General features: G+C 32.0%; 2 protein-coding genes and 3 non-coding genes across 10 annotated transcripts; 2 read left to right on the top strand and 3 right to left on the bottom strand.

The window, feature by feature from the left end:
* Positions 1 to 4,690: 4,690 nt before the first annotated feature.
* On the top strand, positions 4,691 to 12,329 carry LOC110628274 (transcription factor bHLH155). 6 transcript variants are annotated; one of them, XM_043948815.1, is made up of 11 exons: positions 4,691 to 5,765; positions 6,172 to 6,342; positions 6,589 to 6,673; positions 6,827 to 6,868; positions 7,850 to 7,909; positions 8,840 to 8,959; positions 9,099 to 10,328; positions 10,435 to 10,536; positions 10,849 to 10,968; positions 11,288 to 11,413; positions 11,966 to 12,329. In XM_043948815.1, exons 1-11 carry the CDS (start codon positions 5,671 to 5,673, stop codon positions 12,044 to 12,046), a joined length of 2,232 nt encoding a protein of 743 aa, XP_043804750.1. In that variant the 5' UTR covers positions 4,691 to 5,670; the 3' UTR covers positions 12,047 to 12,329. The 6 variants fall into 6 exon arrangements, 4 of the variants coding, with proteins under 4 accessions (XP_043804750.1, XP_043804749.1, XP_043804751.1 ...); XM_043948814.1 differs by having other exon boundaries at positions 10,837 to 10,968; XM_043948816.1 differs by lacking the exon at positions 6,827 to 6,868 and having other exon boundaries at positions 10,837 to 10,968.
* Positions 12,330 to 15,872: 3,543 nt separating this feature from the next.
* Positions 15,873 to 15,956, bottom strand: LOC122721428. Its single transcript, XR_006348107.1, has one exon. It is a non-coding gene; the product is annotated as a small nucleolar RNA Z102/R77 (small nucleolar RNA).
* Positions 15,957 to 16,037: 81 nt separating this feature from the next.
* LOC122721427 lies at positions 16,038 to 16,127 on the bottom strand. The gene has a single exon (XR_006348106.1). It is a non-coding gene; the product is annotated as a small nucleolar RNA Z102/R77 (small nucleolar RNA).
* Positions 16,128 to 16,205: 78 nt separating this feature from the next.
* Positions 16,206 to 16,294, bottom strand: LOC122721426. Its single transcript, XR_006348105.1, has one exon. It is a non-coding gene; the product is annotated as a small nucleolar RNA Z102/R77 (small nucleolar RNA).
* Positions 16,295 to 16,712: 418 nt separating this feature from the next.
* On the top strand, positions 16,713 to 23,420 carry LOC110627763. The gene is made up of 8 exons (XM_043962234.1): positions 16,713 to 16,971; positions 17,757 to 18,035; positions 18,438 to 18,637; positions 19,613 to 19,963; positions 20,119 to 20,319; positions 20,496 to 20,566; positions 22,004 to 22,143; positions 22,889 to 23,420. Exons 1-8 carry the CDS (start codon positions 16,932 to 16,934, stop codon positions 23,212 to 23,214), a joined length of 1,608 nt encoding a protein of 535 aa, XP_043818169.1. The 5' UTR covers positions 16,713 to 16,931; the 3' UTR covers positions 23,215 to 23,420.
* The last annotated feature ends 1,229 nt before the right edge of the window (positions 23,421 to 24,649 follow it).

Below are 24,649 nucleotides of genomic sequence, written 5' to 3'. Positions count from 1 at the left end.
TTTAAGATATATTTCAAGAGATGAAAGAAGGTTAGCTATGCTCATTCTCTTTTGTCTTGGGTGACTGTATGTCACCAAACATGTAACTATAAAAATACCCTCCATCATATATAAAAATGACAACACAAACAACTCTTTCTTTGTCTTTCCCTCTTGATACTGCATATCCAAGTGTTAAAACATGAAAATAATAGAAAATTTTCTGGTGTTTCTTGTGTTGATGCAATTTTATATCGTTCTTGTCTATGCAACAATTCATGCTCGTGTGATTAATGAGCTTGGAGAAGGAAGGTGCATCATTGTACATTGTCAATCCAAAGATGATGACCTTGGATATATCAATTTGGATAATGGATCTGAATTTCAATGGAGCTTCAATATTAATTTCTGGGGTACTACCTTATTTTTCTGTGATTTACAATGGAAAGACTCATTCGCAATACATTTTAATGCTTTCGATGCAAATAAAGATTATAATAAGTGTGTTACAGAATGCAAATGGTTAATTAATTCAAATGAAATCTTATTTCGCTATAGTCAAGAAGTAGAGAAATGGGAGCCTTCTCCTTTCTCGGTAGTACCATCCATGAGAGAAGAGAAAAATACAACTCATGGTCACGTTAAGTGATATTTTTTATGTTCTTATTAGGAATAATTTTCATTGTAATATTCTTTTTAATATCACTTTTGTTTTCATATTATCATTTTATTTTGAGTAATTTATAATATAATTCTTGACAAATTTATAATTGAGGTTCTATGAATTTATTTTGTTAATAAATTTTTTTTTAATTTATTGTTAAACTATAATAATTTAGTAATTTAAATTTATTTTTTTTATTATAGTTTAATCTCTTCAATTTTAATAATTTATAACAATTTAATAAAGCTATTTTCCTCCTTAATTTTAAAGTTGATTTGTATAACATATTATTTTAGCAGTATCTTTTTTTTTATTTTGGTAGAGAAAAGACAAATAAAAAAAATATTAATTAATTAAAAAATGTAGTTAGATTATAGTGGAAGGCTACTCTCAAATTTGATGTAATCCATTTGAATGAATAAGACCACTAAACCTCCTTTTATCTTCCAAGTGTAGAATTTGGAGTAAGCACCTAATCCTACCAGACTTACATGAGGCTACAAATTCAGGATTTTATTTTCTACCTTACTCTCATGGTGGGTAGAAAGCATTTTTTTATTTTATGCACATTTATTCCTTTGAACACTTTTAGTTTTTGACTTACTCCTAACACCTGGATTTTCACTTGGGATTACCATTAATTTTATAATATAACTGTTATTGAAAAATAAATTATTTTATTAAAAAATATTTTTTAAATACAAATTATTTTTTAAAAATAAATAAAATCTTAAATTTTATTTTTTTTTATCCTTCTGATGTTCTGACATATAAAAAAACAGAGTTTACGGTGATTGTTACAGTGTCATCTGTCTCTTGTCACTCAGGTCTGTACGTACAGATATATCAGGATTTCTCTCTATGCTTAGGGGCCATTTAATTTTTTAAGCGTGTATACAGATAGGGTTGCGAGGTGATCTGACTTGCTCTCCTATATCTTGTCACGTCATTGGACTATACTTCTTTCGGATGAATCCACGCGTGTAGTCTATCTGGCCCACTTGAATGAGACTTGATGGATCTTAGCCAGCGTTCTTTTCCGGGACCTGATCTTATCTTTAGATATAAAAAATCCGACGGTCATCAATCTCAAAAATAGAAAATGACCCTTACTTCTACTGTTATCTATTACCATCATGGCATGAAATTAATAATAAAGAAAATCTTCTTTTTTATTAAAATTGGTAGTTCTTATTATTATTAGAGAGAAAAAATCTAAATTTTGATTTTTTTTTTTTTGCTTTTAGCTACAGCATTACAGAAGGCCAACGCCCAAAACATCAAGGTAATGTTGCAGAAGCGGCTGATATGTAGGCCTAACTTGAACTTGAAAAGGTTCATTAGATAATAGAAAATTTAATTTTTATTTAATACTCAAATAAAAAAACTAAAATTGATCTGAAATTTTTTTTCAGTATATAAAAAAATTAAAATAAAAACTTCTCACCCTCTCAAAAATGGATTTTCCTTTCCATATTCAATTAAAGTATCTCTTTGCTTTGTGATGAGTTGATTGTGAATTTTAATATTTGAATCAAAACTAATAATGAATGTTGTTCATATTAAATTGTCTTAGTATGGAAACATACTTTATTAGCTAACATTCTTTTGGTGCTAATTATCATTAGATTCTCAATCTTAGATTTCTTGGGTCCATCCCTTTTCCCTTCTAAAATTATATAAATTCATACTTCCATTCTCATTTTCTCAAAATTTTAACTTAAACCCAAAAATCAAAATCTACTGATTAATTTCTTTGAAAAAAAAAAAAAAACTAAAACCCACCCAAGAATTAAGAGATTTAATGGAGTGGGAATGTCTAGTTTATAAAAGATATATATATATTATTGAGGTAATGGGCACTAACATAACATGGATGAAATGGTGAATTGGAATTTATATTGAAAATGGGAGTTCCATTGCCTATCAATATTGACTAAGGAAGAAAGAGATGATGAGTATGGAGACTATTTGGAGTTCACCTTCCTAATAAGATTTCATTTGTTACTAAAAAGCTATGCTGCAAAATCCACTTGGGATCATTCTGCTTCCCCATATATATATATATTTTGGATTTTATCTAATTTAATATTTGAAATTTCATTTTAATGTAGAATATAATAATTGAATTTCAAATATTAATTTTATAATTCAAATATTTATTACATTCAGTTAAAAATTAATAAATTGAGAATATTAAATGATATGTATATAAAAGTTTGCAACTTTACATAATACTTGCCTTATATGGGAGGAGAGATTAATGTAATGGGTTTTTTTTTTTTTTTTTTTTTTCACTTGAGAAATTGCCCACTTTTTTAAAAAAAATAAAGAATTTTTTTTTTTCATTTTAGAAAAAAAGGTGAAGAAATCATTCTAGTTTGTCCATTAGCATTCATGATCCTACTCATTTCTTTCACTATTATATATACATATGAGAAAATGACTTATCATTTCCATCACTAACTCTTTGCTTATTCTAGTTGACTTTATTCCATAACCATCTAAAATACCCATTAATTCCTTATTGAAATCAATCTTAATAATAATAATAATAATCAAATCAAATAAAAAATTTAATAACCATCCAAAATATTTCCATCTTTAATTTCACTATCAAATTAAGAAAAAAATTTTTCAAATACTTGCATAATTATCTTGATAAGTTGATTCTTTGACCTAATTATAAAATACTCCATTTAGATGATAGCAATGGAGACAATTGGAGAACAAACTCTGGCTTTTAGAAAAAATAATTAATAATTATTTATATGACAGAAACGAGAATTTTTTTTTTAAATGAGATTGAAGATTGATAAAGTAGAATATGAGATCTCTCATATTTATTCAGATGCACTTATTATCAGACTAAACTTATGAGTGTTTTATATAATATGATAAAATGATTTTTTTTTCGATTGTATTAATTTATTTTTTAATATGGTTAAAAATAAATCAATTAATATCCAAATTAGAAAATTCTGAAAAAATTTATTGCCTTCTCACTATTTGGTGATGAGGTTTTTAAAGATAAAGTATCAATTTTTTAGATAGTAAATATATTTGAAACAAAAGTTTTTAAGGTACGGTAAATCATGATTATGCCAAATGGAGAATTTGCATGAAACAAATTAAGGTTAACTTCTCTTGATTTACTCCCGACAAATTGGATCTTTCTGGACCAAACCCAAAACATAGCTATCCAATAAGCAGTTGTTTTGGAGGATTGATCATGTGATGGATCATTTTCACTGTCTCCCTTAATTTAACCCTCCTTTTATTTCTTGTTTTTTCTTGTCATGTTGTGCTTAATGATCAATAAAATCTGTATATATTAATTAATTAATTTAAAAAAAAAAACAGAATAAAATGATTAGAAATCAATTGCCATAATAATCGCTCAAGATCAATCCCCACTCTTAAAACATGAATCATGGGATTCGGACAATGATGCTGAGTTGGTGTGGTGCAAGAAACTTTGGTTCATTAATATGTCATAACATCATAATTCACATGCAAATTTCATTTTGTTAATTTCATTTTATCCTATTTTTATTTTTTAAAAAAATAATCAGTTCTAAAGTTTTAAAAAATATATACTTGTACACATTGCTGTTTTGTCCAGAGATTTTACTTGGGTTTCCTTAAGGCAACCAAGCAGCTCACTCGTTAAGGATAGTCCATGCAGACGCAATAGATTCTCTCATATAAATTTTGTATTTTCATATTTGACACTTTAATGGATTTATTTTCAGAGACAGGAAAAAAAGAAAATCTTTCCCTTCATTTTCATAGAAACTTTGGGTATGTAGAGCGTGAATGAAAACACAACAGTAAATCAGCAATGGAGGGGTCACAACTTTTTGGCAATAGAATGATTATTCATGGGAAGGGTAAATTCATTGGGTTTAAAAAAGGGATATTGAGAAATGCATGGGAAAAAAAGAGAAAGAAGATAATGAGAGAGGTGGAAAAGCAATATATTGTGTTGTGGAGAGATAAGAAGCAATTTCTTCACTTAGGCATCATTTTGTTTGCCATCAAAATGACACTACTTGGAAAGTGTACTCATAACCCATAACCCATTTTGTGCTTCCATAAGTATAAATCCCCAAGACCATAACCTCAACTCAAATGAAGTCCAAGGATGAACATGTTGCCTGTAGCATTTTTGTCAAAAAATGCTAAAATGAACAGGGTGCGCCAAGTAGCTGCTGTATATAAAATCCCAAATTAATCAACTACATTGATTGTGTTCTTGTTGTTTGCTTGACAAAAAACATTCCACTTTTTCTCTCTCTTTCTTTCTCTTTCTCAAAGCTCAGCCAAAAGCCATTGAAGCTTCTCTCTTTTCTCTCTCCAGAACCAGTGAGAAAAAAAAAGCTTCCCTTTGCTTTAATTGAAGTCTAAGTTTTGGCAATGAATGGAGTTGAAAGCTTCAAACTTTGCTTCAGTTTGCATTAGTCTTAGCAAAAAGTTTTAATCTTTATTCTCCCCTTTTTGAAGCTTTGTAGTCACTTGATCGCTTATTTCTACTGTTTCAACTTCATTATTTCTTTCTTTTCCGACAAAATTGAGCTTACAAAATTGAGTTCTACATGTCGTCCGATATAAGCTAGAGGCTTTGCTATAACTCTGTCGCTCTAAATTGATTTTACGAGCGAAGCTTTTAACAAAATCCATGGCTAAGTGCAGTAACTATTTGTGCTCTGAAAACTTTGGTATGGATCTTGCAAGTTTGATTTTTGATTTCAAATTGTGAGATTTCTGAGAAGTAGTGAAGTTCAGTAGAGCAGGGGGCTCTATAGCCTGGTTGTTGGGGCTGGTGTGAGGAATGGGTAGGGATCGTCTGCTTTTGGCTACAGTAGGACCACCGATAAAGGCACGAGCGGGGTTACGGAGAAAACAGGCAGGAAGAGGCTCTTACAGGGGAAGCTAGCTTTGGTGAAATTAGGGTTTTGTTTTTGGTGGAGATTTTTGTTTAACTGACAAAGTTGGTTTTGAGGAGTTAGGAATTTTGAGGGAAGATGGGTACTGACTTGCATAATACATTGAGGAGCCTCTGCTTCAATACCGTGTGGAAGTATGCAGTGTTTTGGAAGCTCAAGCATCGAGCTCGCATGTAAGTTAACTTGTTGCTTGCTGTTTTTAATCGTGAGCATGTTTATGATTTTGTAGCTCTTGTTCATAGATGGCTTGATGATTCCTGTTATAGTCAAATTTTGGAAATTTTGCTCTGTTAATTATTTGGCTTGAAATTTCGGAATATTCTCTTATGGGCCGAATTGACGAATTGAGAAAAAAAAAAGGGAAATCTGTGTTGGAACTCTCAGGGAAGAGAACAAAATAGGACCACCTTATCAACTACTCACGTTTCTAATTATGGAAATATTGTTCTTCCATGTTCAAAATAGTTTATCTAATACTGAATGGCAGTCGGTGAGGAAGTGTACCTTGTTGAAGTTTCAGTACAATAATATGTTCCTTAAACTCTGTTCTAATTTTGTTTGATTTTTAATGTTCCACAGGGTATTAACTTGGGAAGATGCTTACTATGAAAATTGTGAGCAACATGATCCTTTAGAGAATAAGTGCTTCAGTGAGACACTCGAAAACTCGTGTAGTGGGCGTTATCCACATGATCTGCTTGGATTAGCTGTGGCGAAGATGTCATATCATGTATATTCTCTAGGGGAAGGGTATGGCCTTATTCATGAATGAACATGTTACTTCTTCTTTTTCCCCCCCCTATTCATCATGCAATTCTTGGAGAACAGGAGATGTTTGAATTTTCATCTGTGCCTCCCGAACTATTTGTTTAGGGCTTGTGTGTTTCCCATAGTAGATCAGTTGAACTTTTATTTAAATTTCAGAAACATGTATATGTCACTTCCATGGATTTTTATGCTCATCAGCATTTAAATCAGACTTCCTTTGTTTTACAGGATTGTTGGACAGGTGGCTGTTACTGGAAAACATCGATGGATCATTGCGGATAAGCTTGTAACCAGTTCCTTTTCATCATTTGAGGTAAGTTTATCTTTCCTTTATGTAATAGTTTCATGTAAAAAGTTTTACATTCCTAATGAAAAATGTTAAAATAAATGGGTAATTGAAGTACTATAGAAAATGTTGTTTTATCTTTCCCCTAACTCCTGAATTTTCTTGGGGTTAATTTTTCAGTTATCAGATGGCTGGCAAAATCAATTTTCAGCTGGGATCAGGGTATGCCTGCTTTCAGTTTAATGTTGATATTATTTCCCACAATTTCCTTGCAACCTTACTGATAGTTAATGTTCTCATCTCTAATTATCACCCTGGTGAATACCTCTTTGAAAGTTGGGTTTGGAGCACCGAGACAAGCTGGTCAACTAAAGGCATATTTGATTTACCAATTCCAAAAAGTCTCTCACATAGTTTTAGCTACTAATATGACCAAATGGGGCTTTTTGCTGTATTTTGGCTAATTGTGTGCACATTTCATCATATTAGTAGTTAAAAATTTGTGAATGACATTTTTGGAGTTGGTGCATATAAAATACTCCATCTGTCCTATAATTTTTGTTCACTTTGCTTTTTCAAATATATTAATTAAGGTAATTTTTTTTATTAACTTTCTAATTATACCCATCTTAAAAGCATTAAATTTTATTAACTACTAAGAGATATTTTGAGAGGTTTATTGGAAATAAAATAAAATTAAATAGGGTTATAATAGACAATTTATATGTTATTATAGTATAAAAAAGGAAAGTGGGTAATAATTTTGGGACAACTAAAAAAGAGAAGATAGACAAAAATTATGGGACGGAAGGAGTATGTTTTTAGTTGATGAGCTTGTCCCAGTGCTCCAGGCCTCATTTTCAAAAAAGGCATCCTTTTATTGGCATCACTTTTCTATATAATGCTGAATGTACTGTTTTATATTGCTTTTGAAAATTATGATATTAAGGTATTTATTTTTTTGGGTTAATGGCTTTGTATGTGAAATATTCTTTTGGGCTTGTTTGCACTCTTTATAGTTATATGATTTGTTGTGTTGAATCAGCTATGGTCTAGTAGGCACAATCCATGTTTTTCTCAATTTCTGTCCTGATGATATCAGAAATAAGAAAAAAAATGTCTTGCTGCATGCTGATGGTAGTTTGCCTTCTGTCTCTCTGTATATAAACATATAGATGAAAATATCTTTTGTTTGTTTTGCAGACCATTGTTGTTGTACCTGTTGTTCCATTTGGAGTTATACAGCTCGGCTCTTTGAATAAAGTAAGCCAATATCTAAACTTTTTGATCCACTGTCAAATCCATACTTGGTCATTAACCTTTGAACTCTAAGATTATGTTTGCAATTGTTCTCTATAGGATTCATTCAGAATCCATATGGTGCTGGTAACTCAATTTTCCATAAACTGTTTTGGCAGTATTGGTACATTAAAAGAAAAAAAAAAATTAGGCTGCAAACATAAGAAGCTCTTGAAAGTTTTTTTTATTACTTGACGAAGGCTCAAAGGGGTCTCAATGCTGCCCATTCCAGATGTTTATTCATTTTGATTTATAAGTCATATTCCTCGATCTGAGATTGATGTCATATGCATATTCGTCTCTATTCTAGGTGTCAAATTGGATTAATTAAATAGTCATTTACTAGGATAAGTTAGGTAAAATGTGAGTCCAAAGTAACATGAGTTGGGGCCATTGTTTCAGGTCTTTCCCTCTCTTTTTTCATTTGTTATTTCTAATCCTTCCTACTAGTTGTGCCTTGAGATCAGGAGATCATTACAGCCGGAAAACCGTGTACTAAACTTACTTCTCCTCAAGTTTAGTACTTAATTATTGAAAACTTGAAGTTACTGAAATTTTACCCTATTGAATCTCATGCTATACGTTAATGACCCTCGGACTCTTGGCTCAAAAGGCCTCTATGTAAAGAAATAATAACGGTTTCATGTATCTTGCAGTCTAAATTCTTATGTGTCTCAGGTATCTAATTTTATAACAGTATCTTTTCTGCTCGATCTGGGGTAATATCTCAATGTATTGAGTCTCTGAAATTCAGTTTTTTGTTATGTCTGATTTGGTTTATTGCTTGGGTTATTTCCTAGCAAAACATGTGAAATACATTATATATATATAAGCTTATCACCTAAACGTTATTAAATATAGGTTCTTTTTTCTGTTTCCATTTGATTGGAGCAGGTTGCTGAGGATGTGAAGCTGGTAACCCATATAAAAGATGTCTTTTTATCCCTTCAAGATTCCTCAGTTGGGCACGTTACTGATCTACTGCAATACAGTATGAAGAGTTCTTTATATATGGTAAACATCTCAGGCTCTCCTAATTTCTTTGTGCAAGTGCACATGAGCGTGCCTCAAATTTTATTAGTTTTCTGTTTTCACAATGAGACATGAAAATGTGAGATGTTGTGGTAATAATAGAGTGCTTTCATTCTTTCAGCCAGATTTACCTACAAAAGGATTGGATTCAGAATCAGAGGTTGTTCCTGGCAGTCTGTGCAATCTAGATACAGCTACAGACAAAGAGGGGCCAAATCAGTTGCCTATGTTTCCTTATTTACAAAAACAATGTGATAATTCTTATTTTTGTTCCGTTCCTGCTATACATCAGAACACAGAAGATGAAGTGGTAAATAAATGTTGCGAGCATGTACCATCAACACTAATGAATGATGAGAGTGTCAAATTTCTTCAGCTTAGATCTGATATTTCCTGTTTGGAGCAGCAAAATCAGGTAGGAATAGATTTTGTAGATGACCATAATTGTGGAGGGGGGACTAATGTTTGGAAAGATCCAGGCAAAGCATCAAAACTCAATGCAACTCCTCATTTTAATAATTCTGTTAAGGATAGTACAACGTTATGTGATGTTATACTTCCTAACGAGAAGTTTGGAGCTGATCCTGCGAACTACCCTGTCAACCTCCTTGACTCTACTGTTTGTGATGTACCTAAGTCAGATAGCACAGGTGTTTATCTAAGTGGGGTGATGGGTATGCCTGAAATTTCAGATATGAACATCAAAAATGAGTTGGAGAAGAAGCTGGAGTATCAAGCGGAGTCAAGTCACTTAGGTACCTCTAACACATTTTTGAAGTTCTCTGCTTGCTGTGAGCTACATGAAGCTCTAGGACCAGCTTTTTCAAAAGGGTGTCGCTATTTTGATTGTGAATCAGAGAAGACTGAAGCCGGGAACAGTATTGAAGTGCCAGAGGGGTTAAGTACTAGCCAGATGACATTTGACACTGGTCCAGAAAATCTTCTAGAAGCAGTAGTAGGCAAAGTTTGCTATAGCAGTAGTGATGTGAAAAGTGAGAGATCAGTCTGTAAGTCAGTGCAATCTCTGTTAACAACTGAGAAAATTTCAGAGCCTTCTAGCAGGAACAAACAAATGATCCATTCAGCTGGTGCAAGTAATCATAAATCAGTTGTTGAGGAGGATACACAGAATTGCTCAAGCTCGACAGGAGTCTGTGCCGCAATGTCTTCTAGAGGATTTTCATCTTGTCCGGGTACCTGTAGTGAACGTTTGGATAGGCACTCAGAACCAGCTAAGAATAACAAAAAGAGGGCAAGACCTGGTGAAAACTGCAGGCCTAGGCCAAGGGATAGACAACTGATTCAAGATCGTATTAAGGAGCTGAGAGAGCTTGTGCCCAATGGTGCAAAGGTAACTTTCCTATGGTCCAGTTGAGTTTGATGATGTGGTAGGTACAGTTCTTATTCTTGTAAGTTCCTGCAAGGTGTGAACTGAAGATTTCAATAACATTGCACAGTGCAGTATTGATTCCTTGCTGGAGCGCACGATCAAACACATGCTCTTTTTAGAGAGCATCACAAAGCATGCTGACAAGCTCAATAAATGTGCTGAATCAAAGGTAAAGACTAAGATACTTTGTAAAGGATTTTTATGTAATACGATCTCCATACATTCAATAGAGAAAATTTAAATTTGGTGACTTGATCTGTGCACTGTCTCTATTTGTTTCTGGAGTTATGCTTTCTGTAAAGCACCTACAGCTGTTATTGCATAGTTCTAATTTCTTCTCAGTAAATTCATTGACACTATAAATACCTGTTTTACCAATCTGCCATTGGATGACATGCAATATTATTATGGATTTAATGCTTTTTCAGCTTGATTGTTCTTCTGCTACATCCTATTACTGAATTTACAGATGTGTCAAAAGGGAACGGACACCTCTAACTATGAAAAGGGTTCAAGCTGGGCGGTGGAGGTGGGAGGCCACCTAAAAGTTTCTTCAATTGTAGTAGAGAACCTAAACAAAAATGGGCAGATGCTTGTAGAGGTTAGTTTCATGTCCAATCATTATTTTATTCAAGCATAAGCTCCTAATATAAAGTTACTCCACTTCAGTATTTTTCTCTCTCATTATCCATGCTCTTGGTTCACACACACCATCTTTATCACACCAAACAATTTAAAAAATAAAATAAAATAAAAACAAGAACGAAATAAATTGAGAAATTTAAGAATACAAGACATCAAAGTAGAAAGAAAAAGAAAGGGAAAAAGGAGGCACAGCAAATCTAAGTGTGCCTGAGGACAATATCCCTCAATTCTGTGCTTAGTCGTAATGTTTGGAAATATTTTGATCGACTGTTCAGATGCTATGCGAGGAATGCAGTCATTTTCTTGAGATAGCAGAAGCTGTTAGAAGCTTGGGTCTGACAATCTTAAAAGGGATCACAGAAGTGCATGGTGAGAAGATATGGATATGTTTCATGGTTGAGGTAGGATCAGAGTTCTGCCATATCAATTATATTGCACAGTGTAGAACAACACATGCATTCTCTCTCTTCATCTATGAAGTTTTGGCTAATACCTTATTAACAACATTATTTCAAACATGTATATATATTAAATTTATCTACAGAATTCCCATGAATGGTATTGTTAGAATATTTTACGCCGATATAGGAATCAGTGCTTAGTTGCTTATTTTAATTGCATATACCAATGGGAGAGGCGCTAATTGCTTCCCAAGAAGATTATAAGGTAGCATCTCTTTGTTCTTTTAGTATCATTGATGCTTGACCGGCTTGAGCCTGCGATTTCTACTTTAACCCTCAACACAGCCCAGCTCTTCCAAAACCACCTGGCTTAGGCCTAGATGGCTTAACATAGAGCATTTTGATCAATATGAAAAGCCGGATTAATTTGCAATTGATCTGGCATAAATTGAAATATGCTCACAGTAAAATGTGTTGAGGACTTGAAATAAGTTAGGGAATGAATTTTTTTTTTTTGATTCAGAACTAATATTGTATTATGAAAAATTACAGGGACAAGACAACAGAGTGATCCACAGAATGGATATCTTATGGTCACTGGTGCAGATATTGCAACCTAAGACTTCAAACTAGCAACAAAGACCAGTCAGCTCCTGGAGATTATTGTGTTGCTCCTGTGTAAAATAGTGAGTCATTGACTCGTTTGTGATCTTTGCTTGGCTTTTTTTTTTTTTCTGGTTGTGATTCTTGTTTGTATTCCCCTTTTCCTGAAATAAAAAGGAAAAGCAAAGAAATGAAGATAAGCATTTATGGGAAGAGATTAGCATCCCTTTTGCCCCCTGGATTGAAAACCATCACCTGTGTGAAAGTTAAGATATAATGTAGCGAGGTTAAATAAAGTATCATTCTTGCCTAATTTCAATTTTCAGCTCTTAATTTGTTTCTTCACAAATCTAAAAGTTTACTAATAGCAAATGTTGACAGTTTTTTTTTTTAAATGCTAAATTTGTTCTTGTACCATGCAGTCAGGTTTAAAATGTCAAATTTCATCCATCGATCCAACTTTATCCTTAAACTAGCATTTGTTTGATAAAATTAAATAAATGGAATACTGTTCATGAACATTGAAATTTGGTTTTTCAGTCTGCCATATAATTTAAGGGAAATTTGGCTTTTTACATTTCTTCTTTTGCAATGTACCATTTAAAAAAAAATGAAAAATGAAAAAAAATTCACTATTTAGTTTTTATTAAACATATATTAAAATATTTTTAATATTTTAAAAAATTTATGATTAATTAATAAATTTTTTATAAATTTAATGAATTAATTAATAATTTTTTTAAATAGTAGAGATTAAATAATAAAATATTTAACTATTAAAATTAATATAAAAAATTAATTAAATTAGAAATATTTAATATATTTTTTAAAATTAAAAAAATAATTAATAAGTTTCTTCATTATAGTAATTGTTTTTAAAAAATATATTATTTCTTATTAAGCGTTAAGCTTATGAAGCATATCATGATTGCTAAACCAATTATGGTTATCTTCAATAACCTCTAATTTTTCAAGGTTGCAGATTAATTTCACTCGTGTATTTTTTGGGATGTTAAGAGTCAATTTAATCTAAAAAACAAAAATGTTTTTAAGTGAAACAATTCTTTTTTTTTTTTTTCCTTTGAAATTAAGTAAAAAATTTCTTAATCATTGATTTAGATGAAAAATCAAGAAATTTATGTTGGATTTTTTTATTCTACCTAAATATTAAAAAAGTTTAATTTCTTAATTTTCTTATTTTTGCGTTAAATTGAAAATTAAATTGGATTCACCAAGGTGCAGTGCATAATGAAGATAAAATAAAAGAGTCTATTAAAATAATTTTGTTGTCTAACAAAAGCATTTAATTTTCTCAATACAAATGTATGTTTCTGTGCTCAATGCCCTTGAGTTGACAACTATAGCCGCAGCGACTAACGGTTTGATCTGCATGCTTTATCAATCAAAATCATCACGGCAGCAACAGAAATAATACACTTTATTGTTAAAATCATTTTTCAATTCCTAAATCTATTCGAATAAGAGTTTTTCTCTCTCAAAAACACTCCGTGGATTAGCAAGCCAATTAAAGCAATTCTCTAAGATTGAAGAGACGGAATGTGTATATGCTTCCATTGATACAAAGCCAATATTTGTTCCAAGCATTTCTCTTGGTCGTGTAGATTTTGCAGTCTTAGCCGATACCCAGATGGAAAATTTTAATAATTTTGTCTATAATGAGTGATTACACAATAATATTCAATGCAATAACCCAATTCGAAACTTTCAATTTTATGTATATGCTGAGAACTGAAATATTGCTTATAAAATTGAAAAGGTTATCCATTTCCAAAAAAAAAAAATGAAAAGGTTATGATCAGCTGTATATATTATTTATTTATTGATACACCCAATGACGTATAAGATTTTATATGTGTAGTTGAATTTAATTTTATAAAATTTTGTAATTTTTTAAATGTCATTTTATTGTTTTGATTTCAAAAAGTAAATTCATACATCAGTTATAATCAAAATAAATTCATGTCTGATAAACTGACATGCATTTCGTAAAATTAACATAGCTCATATTAAAAGATTTTCTGTAACTATCCACATTATACATTTTTTGAGCTCTAATGGATGCCATTAACAGTAAAGCACTTGGCTATTACAATACCATGGGTACTAAAGAAAATCAAATATCCCCAAGTAACTTTTTTCCCTGTCTATATTATTAATATATATATATATATATATATGAACAAATATATTAAGTATTCCATATTTTGTACCAACTTTTTAATATTTAAATTAGTTATATATTTAGTATCGATACTATTCATATTATATCTATATATTTTTTTTAAATTTATATTTATTGTTAGACCCTTCCATACCATAATTTTAATTTATTTTATTTTATATAAATAATCTTTTATTAACTTTTTAATTATATCCATCATAAAATATTAATTTGTATTAAATATTAAAAAATATTTTAAATATCCATTTGACAAAATAACAGTAAGTTTATTTTCAAAATAAAATAAAATTATAATAATCAATTTATGTTGAAAATAATATTTTTCATCCATTTGTAAGTTTATTAACGGACCCGGTAGGAGGGATTTCCATTCCCAAGACGAGATTGTTTCGTAGATGCCTGAAAAGAAGAGAGTTGCTTGGAATACTTCCATTGATGGGTATGCAAGATTGTGAGACAGATCGGCCAGAGGTTTTATTCTATCAAATGCCAGGGACAAATGATATTAGGCTTCATTCGGAATAAAATATAAAATAGAAGAAAATAAATTCTTAAATAATAATACATACATTGTGTTTCTTTGAAGTGAAATCTTTTCCAAAGTTTGAAAAAACTGAATTTTTTTCATTCCAAATATAAAAATTAATAAAAAAAATAAGCAGAAATGTTTCTTACAACCATTTTACAGTAGTTGACTACCACCAAAGAGAAAGGATAATGAGAACAACTTTCATTTAGATTTGAAATGATAAAAGGTAAGATACATGTAAACATAACTTTGGTAAGAAAATTTTCACAAGGGTTTCCATTGTTTGTTTCATATCCATCTCAATGACATGGAATTCTGGCCTTAATCACATTTCGATACCAAAATACCCGACTACATGAGAAATTGAATTTCCAGTGTACAAGACAATGCCAAGGACAACAAAGGGTGCCATATGTTTACTTCCATCTCCAGCACCTCTAACCTGATGCCATGCAATTGTGCTTGACTACAGTGTTAAAAGGCCAAAATCTTATTTTATAAATACCATTAAGCATATGTTGAAGGGGAGCTTATTATGCAGCAAAAACGGTGATCCCCAGAAATGAAGCCCACAATTATGCCATATAAAGAACAAGTGCTCCAGTCCCACACAAAAGTTATCCACAACTACAAGTATATCTACAACCTAAACTCTTCTAGGCCCATTTGACTGTGTCAAGCACATTAAGGACTAGGAACTAAAATGCAGTTCCTCAAGTACCTTGAAAAGAAGATTAACAGGGACCAAACATCCAATTGCCTCTAGAATAAGCAAAGAATAACGGCAAGCACAAGCACAGCAAGAGAAATGAGAAACCACTCAGATCTATTTTTTCATAAATAGTGGAAAGCAAGAGCGGTTAGAATGCAGTTAAAACTATAAATGATCAAAACACCATAAACATTAATAACAAAAGCAATGACAGCTAAAAACAAAAGTATATAAATATCCATATTATGTAAAATCAAATCTCTTTTCAAATGGTTCTACCGCAATCTATTAGAAAAGGGGAGATAATAATTTAGTGCATTTTATGCAAGGACAGTGCATTATTCACAATACCACTTCTTTGAAACAAACCTACTACCATAATTTCATACATAGTTACACACAGAGAAGAGAAGATTGATCAGATAGAGCTAATACGTTTGCCATCATTTCGGCGATCAAACCAATAGGGAAACATATTATAATCATCATTTCACCCTTAACAATGAAGACAAAATATGATTAACATTTAACTCTCAAATCTAAGTCAAAAGTTAAGCAGTCAAGTCAGTAGCCAAGAGAATGATCAGATAGAGCTAATACATTGGAAGATGCCATCATCACGGCTATCAAACCAATAGGGAAACACAAATAAATCATCATCTCATTCTCAGAAAAAACTTGACAAATCAATAGAAGACACATGACCTGATTTAGGTATAAAACAAAGTTAGCATAATGTGAAAGAGAATGATCAGATAGAGCTAATACAGAATGTTTGCCATCATTTCGGCAATCAAACCAATAGGGAAACATATCATAATCATCATCTCATTCTCTTCACAATACTTTTCATTTTTACCAAAAAAGAAAACACAATAGAAAATTAAACAACTACCAGATGAAGTTCATTAACGTTACGAGAAGTTGAGATTTAGAAGTTGCTGGTAGGCCTGTTGCCGGCCGAGTGGGCGAACAACGGCGGGTTATATAGGGCTCCAGAGACAAGTGGACCGGAACTGGAATGGAATGCTGAAACCCTAGGTGAAGTTATTTATAGGGAAAGAGATTTTAAAGAAACCACAACGCTGTCGTTTTCCTAGATCCATTTTGGATTTCGGCCCTACAAGATTAAGAGTTTAAGACTGCAAACAATCCTAGCCCAATAACCCGATCCAACCTCAGCCCGAATGAGTAATTAATTTCTGAGTGACGATAATGCCCTTTTATCTATAACATAATGACGAAATTAGCCTTCTGTCCCTTGCCTCTTCTTCCTCCACTTCCTCTTCTCCGCACCTGCTAATTCACCGCCACGGCGGCCGCTAACCAGTCTATAAGCTAAGTCAAATAACCGCCCTTATCTTGTCATTATTCAGCCTGTGTCGCGCTCTGACAATAGCCACGTAACTCCATCCTTGTCGTCATCTAATAATATACATAGTCATTCGTGTCTGCGATTCTGTATCTCGAAATGGCAAATAGATTTATGAAGCGCTTCTTCCAAGAATTGTGTAAGTGCATTCTTTGGCTCTCTTTTTTCTATTTTCCGTGAGTTGAATTCAGTTGCAAATGCTCTTTAGCTGCTTTCTTCTCGTTTAAATTGAAATTTTTTGTGCTTTGATCTTCTACTTCAGTTGGTGAAAATTTTCATAAAATGATGTTCATTTTGACACTTAATCGATTTTCCTGTGATTAATTCTTTGCTTTCCATGTAAAACAACCAGAGAGAGCAGACTAGGAAACCTGCTGCTCCTAGAAAAAATTGATAAATAACATGTAATGTTTGGTAATGGGATTTCATGAAGTTCAGTGATTGTCTTGAAAAGCAAGCCGCTTTTTGCAAGTTTGGAAGCATATTACTTGTTTTTAGCATTTTTGAAATGTCTTATGAGCACGCAATGGAGTCTAAAGCAGAAAACGTTCTTAGATTATAGATATTGAAAGGAAGGGAAAAAAAAAAGAGGTTACTTGCATCGTTGTTCTACTTTGGGCTATGAGTAATGGCCTAATCAATGGCCATTTGTTGCACAGAGCCTCAAAGGTGTAACAATTGGATAAATTTGTTTGTCTCTTAAGTAAATAATGGACACTATATCTAACTAGTGAGAAGGACAATTATTTTCATAAATGAAGCCTGTCAGAAGTCAGAACAGTAAAGTGTATGTTTGAAGTTGAAGTATTTGATGATGTTCATGGATAATATTTATCTTAGAGTTTAGTTTGCTCATACCAGCGGTATGTAATTGTTAATTTGTATGATCATTTGGGATTCTTGTTTCCTTGTGTTGCTATGCAGATTACACAAATTTGATCAAGAGACAAAAAACATACCAAAGGTTTGTCTATGGAGTTTTGAGTCGATGTCAATCACAAATGTCAAAACCTGATAAGGGAGAAGCAGATGTAGTGAAAGAAGCAAAAAATGCAGCGCAAGTTTCTTCAAGGCCTAAACTTGATAAAATGACAGACTATAAAACTGGACTTGGATATAATTCTGGTAAAGATCTGAGTGATAATAAGTGGAGGTTAGAGCTTGCTTGGCTTACAAAGGCTCTTGAACCAGCTTTGCAACTGTGTAAGTGAGCTCTGCTGACTGATTTGATGCTATGAAATTATCCTTCTCCTTCTCCTAAGAATATGGCTTTTCTTTACTACATGAGACAGTTTTGACATGGTATCCCTTGTTGTAATGAACCTAGTCTTGTTTAAAAGATGATAAATCTTCATGTAAATTGTTGACTTGTGCCATTGCTCAAGTTCTAATCCATATAATTTTGCATCAAATTATCTATCCTCCCTGCCATTTCACCTTTTGATTCTGTATATGGCTGAATTCTGTTTCTTATACATCCTTTAGTATTCCCTCTTTCAGTACTAAAATTATTAGTGTGTTCCAGTGTTTTGTAAAATATTTCCTGGCACATTTTTCTAGTTTGCCCTATGATCATGGAGGGTTATTCAATGTTCCAATGTGCAGGGAATGGACTTGGAAACAAAACCCCTCCTAGTGGTCGATCTCTTATGGAGATCGTTGCAAGCATTCAGCGGAGCAAGATTGCGATTGAGGGTTGGAGCTTGAGTGATCTTACAATTGGTCTATATCTTATTTATCTTCGACAATCATCCTTAAATCCAGTTGAGGATTTTAAGGGTGTTCATGTCTCTTCAGAGTTAATAGTAATTACATAACCTTTTACCTTTTGTTTGGAATGGATGATTTTGAGAAAATTCAAATGAATTAAATTCTTCTTTCCCAACTGTTGTGTTTGGTAAAACTCATAGCGTAAGGATTCAATTCTATTGAATTCTTATGAGAATTGAATTTGAATTAAAAATAATTCTTGTCAAAACAATTCTAAATTAAAAATAAATCTTATCAAAATTGTTAAGATTTTGCAAGAAATGATTTTACTAATGCTATTTATATCAAAATTACTTAATTAGCCGTTGCATCTTGAAAACTCCATTCTTTTTCTTTCCTTTTATCCTTTGTTTTTTTAGTTATCTTATTTTAAAATTTCCTTGTGTTTTTTCTTAAATTAAAAACTGCTTTTTTATAATTTAATTTTTTAGTATTGAGTATTAATAATTTAATGTATTTATAATTGATATTAAGAAATTTATTATATAATGTTGTTAATCTCTTAAAAAAGAGAGTCCACTTTAATTTATGTTGTTTTTTATGGTAAAAAAAAATTATGCAAATTTAGATTTTAAATATTGTCAAATATATTAATAACGGTTTTTCAAAATAGTATTTTCGATGTGATAAAAATGATTATATTTAGTAGCATAATATTTATGTATAGTTTAGAAAATAATAAAAATAATGATTGAAATAAATCAATTTGATTTCATTATTCATTAGTGTAAAACAAAATAATTCAATTGAATTCTACCTTCTTAAAATTTATTCCAAACAACAGAATTTTTTTTTTTAATAGAAACGAATTGAATTATATTAATAGAATTCATTTTTTTCTTGTGAGAAATGCATTCTAAATAAGGTGTTAGAATTGCTTCTTCATTATGGAATACATTTTTTTAATCCATACCTTTTGTGTATATCAGCTGCTTATTGGGTTAATATTATATCAACTTGCTTTATTCTACAATATAGAGCTTACATAAAATAATTACTTCCTGGTGTAGGTCCAAGATCTCATTTATCACATTGAGTTAGCAAAAGGTTGTTATAAGGACGATGCTTTTTGGCTCGCAAGGAACAGCATGCTTCTTGAAAGCAATATTCTTAAATTTGTAAAAGATTCCAGTGTGATGAGGCCTGGTTATTACATAGGGATTGATCCTCGCAAGAAACTCATAATTTTTGGAATTCGTGGAACTCACACAGTCTATGACATTATAACTGACATTGTTTCTTCAAGTGATGGAGAAGTCACATTTGAAGGATATTCAACCCACTTTGGCACAGCTGAAGCTGCTCGTTGGTTTCTTACTCATGAGATGGGAACCATAAGGGAGTGCTTGAAGAAATATGAGGTAGTTAGGAAACTATATTCTCACCTCCCCTATTTTATGTACTCTGTTTGTACATCAGACTTCTTTCTATACCCTACTGCTATCCTCTTCTTCTATTTTTTCTCTTATCTGCTTGCTTTTCGATAAAATTTTTTGAGAATCTAATTTTTCCACAGGGATTTAGATTAAGGTTAGTGGGTCACTCTCTTGGAGCTGCTATAGCTTCTTTGCTAGCAATCATGCTCCGAAAAAGGTCACATGAGGAACTTGGTTTTAGCCCTGATATTGTTTCTGCTGTTGGATTTGCAACTCCACCATGTGTCTCCAGAGAACTTGCTGAAAGCTGTGCTGATTTTGTTACAACTGTCGTAATGCAGGTGGGGAAATGTACTTGATTAACTAATGGTTGTGTTGGCTAGTGAAGCTTTTTTGAATTCCCCCTTAAACAACTAGAAAGTGGAATTTTCTCACTATATTGATTCTTCCTCAGTTTGATTCTTGTCTCTTTTCTCTATCCTTAATCCTTATGGCTTATTAATTTTCATGTTTTTAGGATGACATTGTACCCAGGTTAAGTGCAGCTTCTCTAGCAAGGTTAAGGAATGAAATTCTGCAAACTGATTGGTGAGTATATGAAGGCAAAGGCAACTTTACTTATTTTATGTTGAGAACAGAGACCTGCTTGAATCAAACAAATAGGTACGAGAGCGAAAAGATATAATGTTGCTTTACAAGGTCTAATCTGAGCATATAGTACAAATTTGACTTGTTTAGAATATCAATTTAGGGATATTGCAAACTTCTGAAGTGTGACTTCCCATGCTGTAGAATAAAAGTTACTTGTAAAGTTCATCTTCTTACTCTAGTTATATGCCTATGGAAGTGGAATCCAAAATCACTACCTATGGATGTTTCTCCTACCAAACAATCCAATTCCTAGCAATGTTGAGAAATGAGAATAAGCAATTCTTAGTGTAGATTCTGAGCAATTGGAATAGCTTTCTCTGGAAGTAGATTGCAAGGCGTGATCTTTTGATGCTGATTTGTAAACACTCTATATTAATGTTTCACAAGATTGGGATTACAAAATAAATAATAGCAGGCTTGCACATGTAGCCATAAGAATGCAGTTTTGAGTCTTGGACTTTGGTGTAACACTGAAGGCTACATCTGTGTCCAAATTTTCCTTCCAATTTAGGCCATAAATGGAGATTAATTCATTTACCCCCTTTTCATGGTTGACAACTTGGTAGTGATTTCTTTATTGTTGTGCTTGTTGGCTTGTAACTACGTATGAGTGTGTTAGGGTTTGTATTAAGCATAAGAACCCTAACTATTCAGTTACAGCTGGAATTGAGGAATAACTAAGTGAAAGAATGGGACAAAGATATGGAACAGAAGCAAAACTAGAGAGCATGAGAGAAAAGAGAATAGATATTTAATTGATTAAACCTTGGTTTTTGCTATGATACCAATTGTTATGTTGCAGAACCCTTTACTCATTATAGCTGAGAATATAGAGGAAAGAACAAGAACAGAAGCAGAGAAAAGACAGAGAGACGAATGAGAATTTCATTGATTATATTACGGAATAGCTTCTCGATTTAGAATAGGTGCTATTATACAGCTTTAGATCTCTCTAGTAACAGTTCTCACCACTCTCTAACTAACTCAACCACTTCAGTTCTTCTCATAATTGCTAACCACTAACTACTTAAAGTCTGTCACGCTACCTATCTTATTCCCTTTTATACACAACCTCAGCTCTTCTACTCAGGTGTATAACACACTGTGAGAAGTTTGTATTGTATGCCTTTTACACAAGGATATTCACATCTCTGCCTGCATGTTGCATCCCAGTCTTGAGTATTTTATTAAAAGCTGTAAATGATTCATTGAGGAGCAGTATAGAAAAAATGATAACTTACATGAAGGCTCCAATTTTTAGTTTTTCATAGACTTATGGAGCACTTCTCTATCAAAACTCAATTACAGAAGATTGAGGCTAGTGTTTTGGGCATCAAGTTTTTTCCTCCTCATGATTCTTTGCTATCTGTACAGGATGAGTGTCATTGAAAAGGAAGACTGGAAAAGTGTCATAGGATTGGTCACAAATGCGAAGCATGTTGTATCTTCTGTCCAAGATGTAGCTTGGAAACTCGCTGATTATGCAAAGCTCAGGAGCAGCAAGAATTCTCCTGGTAAGTTCATCTTGCTGGGTCCCAGGTGTTGCTAAAACGTTATGATCGTGGAGCTTAATCAACTGTTTCTATGATGTTGGTATTCTATTGGAATTATCTTTCGAGTACAATATTCCCATGTTTTTGTGGACATTAAGAAATTGCAAAATATGGGAATTTAGACTTTGAGTTACAACAAGATGGAATAAAGTTTTGTAAATTATGTGGCTTCAAAATAATATAATTTTTGTGGCTGTTAGGAGGCAAGATATTAGAATTGAAGTTCCTTTCTGCAAGTGATGGAGTGAGGCTTTTAATAGGCCTGTAAAATTAATTAATTTGATGGCAAAGGTTAGAGAACTATGAAGTTTCTGTTTGGGAATTATTATGCTTCAAATGAAGTGCAATTGCCCTTCTAGGTAGAGCTAAAACTTGACTAGTCCTCCAGACACAGACGTTGCATATTGAGTATTTATTTAGTTTCAAATGCATTATTCTATAGACATTTTTTTTTTGGGTTTGCACCACGTGGTGTCCCGCGGATAGGACTAAGCCACACTTCAACTGAGGGTGGTATTCAGGTAAAACCCTCTTAACAATGGTGACTCCAGGATTCAAACTTCTGACTTTGTAGGTGAAGTTCGCCTGGGGATATAATCCACTTCTGCTAATGCAACTGCATATTGGTTTGTGTACAGATTATGTTTAGACATTTTTATTTCTTTTACTAAATAGTCGAATGTTTCTGCTTTGGTGTCTTTGACAGACAGTCCCAACCATAAGCAATTGCAAAATCCAACTTCTAAAACTACAATAGACGATGATTCTGTCTTGAAAAAGGAAGGAGCTGGTTGTACAGTGCCAGAGGAGTTATTAGTTCCAGGTACCATTTACCATCTAAAGAGAAACATAGACACTAATGCTTACAGCAGAAGTGGCAGAGAGGTGGAAGTTTTCACAATGTGGAAGAGGCATCCAGGTGAACATTTCCAGAGGATAGTGCTCTCTAGCAACATAATCTCAGACCACAAGTGTGATAGCCATTACTACGCTCTACGGGATGTACTCAAAGGTTTGCCAGTTACCAACTGATGAGACACTTAAATGATTAAAAACCAATGATCACAACAATTTTCTCCATAAGATGTGAAAATTTCTTGCAGAAATTTGTGCAGTAGTTTGCCATTCGTAATTTTATATGAAGTTCTTTGTTGTTGTTGTATAAGTACATGTAATTCCAAACTGATTTTGATCTGATTTTAATTTAAAATTAAGGAAAATTTATTATTTAGTCCTTATGACATGAGAATATTTATTAATTAATTTTTAAATTTTAAAAAATATATTAAAATATTTTTAAAATTTTAAAAAATCTGTTAGTTAGTCAATTTTATAAGAATTTTACTAATTAATTTTTTTTTATTAGGATATTTTAAAATTTTTTATAATATTTAATGATTAAAATTAATGAATGCATTAATTATTTTTTTTAAATATTAAAAATATTTTAATATATTTATTAAAATTAAGAAATTAATTAATAAATTATTTTATAAATATAGGATTAAAAAATAATTTTTTTAAATATTAAAACAATTTAATTCTGATTTTGAACTAGAATCTATCTTCTAGCCTACTATTGTCCTGACGGCCTATGTGCTATAATGTGAACAAAAATGGAGCATTCTCGTAACTGTAAGGATAAGCTTTACTAATCCCACCATTGCCTGCTTTACCCTATGAAAAGGTAGTGGCTAAGGAGACATTGACCTTAGACTAGATCATAGGCCACCCTATGGGCTCATAGCATCCAAGATAAAGTAGCAAACCAAGCTTTACAAGCATACTCTTACCCATTGATATTGCTTAATTCAATTAAAAAAAAACTTTTGCTTTCCTCAAATTTGTCTGCATTTTGGTCCATAATATTTAAAAGAAATATCATATTCTCCTCCAGAATTAGAAATCATTTTTTAATTAGAGAAAATTGCTATTTGATGTTTGTGATATAAAAAAACTTATTAATTAAATTTTTAATTTTGAAAAATAAATAAGAAAGAAGAAGTAGTAGAATGGTGTCTGCAAGAGCAAATTGGGCTGAAAAATGGCTCTAAACAGCCCAACATCGAAAAGAGAGGATTTATTATTATTATTGAAGGCAGAAAGAGCAGATTTAGGAAGATCCTATTTAGGCCAAAGTTCCTGAAAAGAGGTAATGAAGATGTTGAAGTGGTCACACATTAATCTTAAATAAAACAGGTGTAATGGGGGCCTCACTTAATTAATCTATGACCTTCAACAAATTTTTTCTTAAATATTATTATTATATAATTATGTAATAACATATTTGTGATGGACTGCACTCCACAGCACACCACACAATATTCAATTTAGAAACAAAGTTTATATATATATATTTTTTTTAATTTGGGGGGTGGGGGTGATTAAGAAATTAGTGTACGAGTTTCTTTTGGTCGGGGGAAAGTTGTGTAAATCAAAAGTGAAGGTTCTAAAGACAATTTTCTAT

This window comes from Manihot esculenta, chromosome 12 (assembly GCF_001659605.2).
Source record: "Manihot esculenta cultivar AM560-2 chromosome 12, M.esculenta_v8, whole genome shotgun sequence".
Taxonomy (NCBI): Eukaryota; Viridiplantae; Streptophyta; class Magnoliopsida; order Malpighiales; family Euphorbiaceae; genus Manihot; species Manihot esculenta.
The sequence above is the reverse complement of the archived record's forward strand: the minus strand, read 5'-3'. Positions and strand labels throughout refer to the sequence as shown.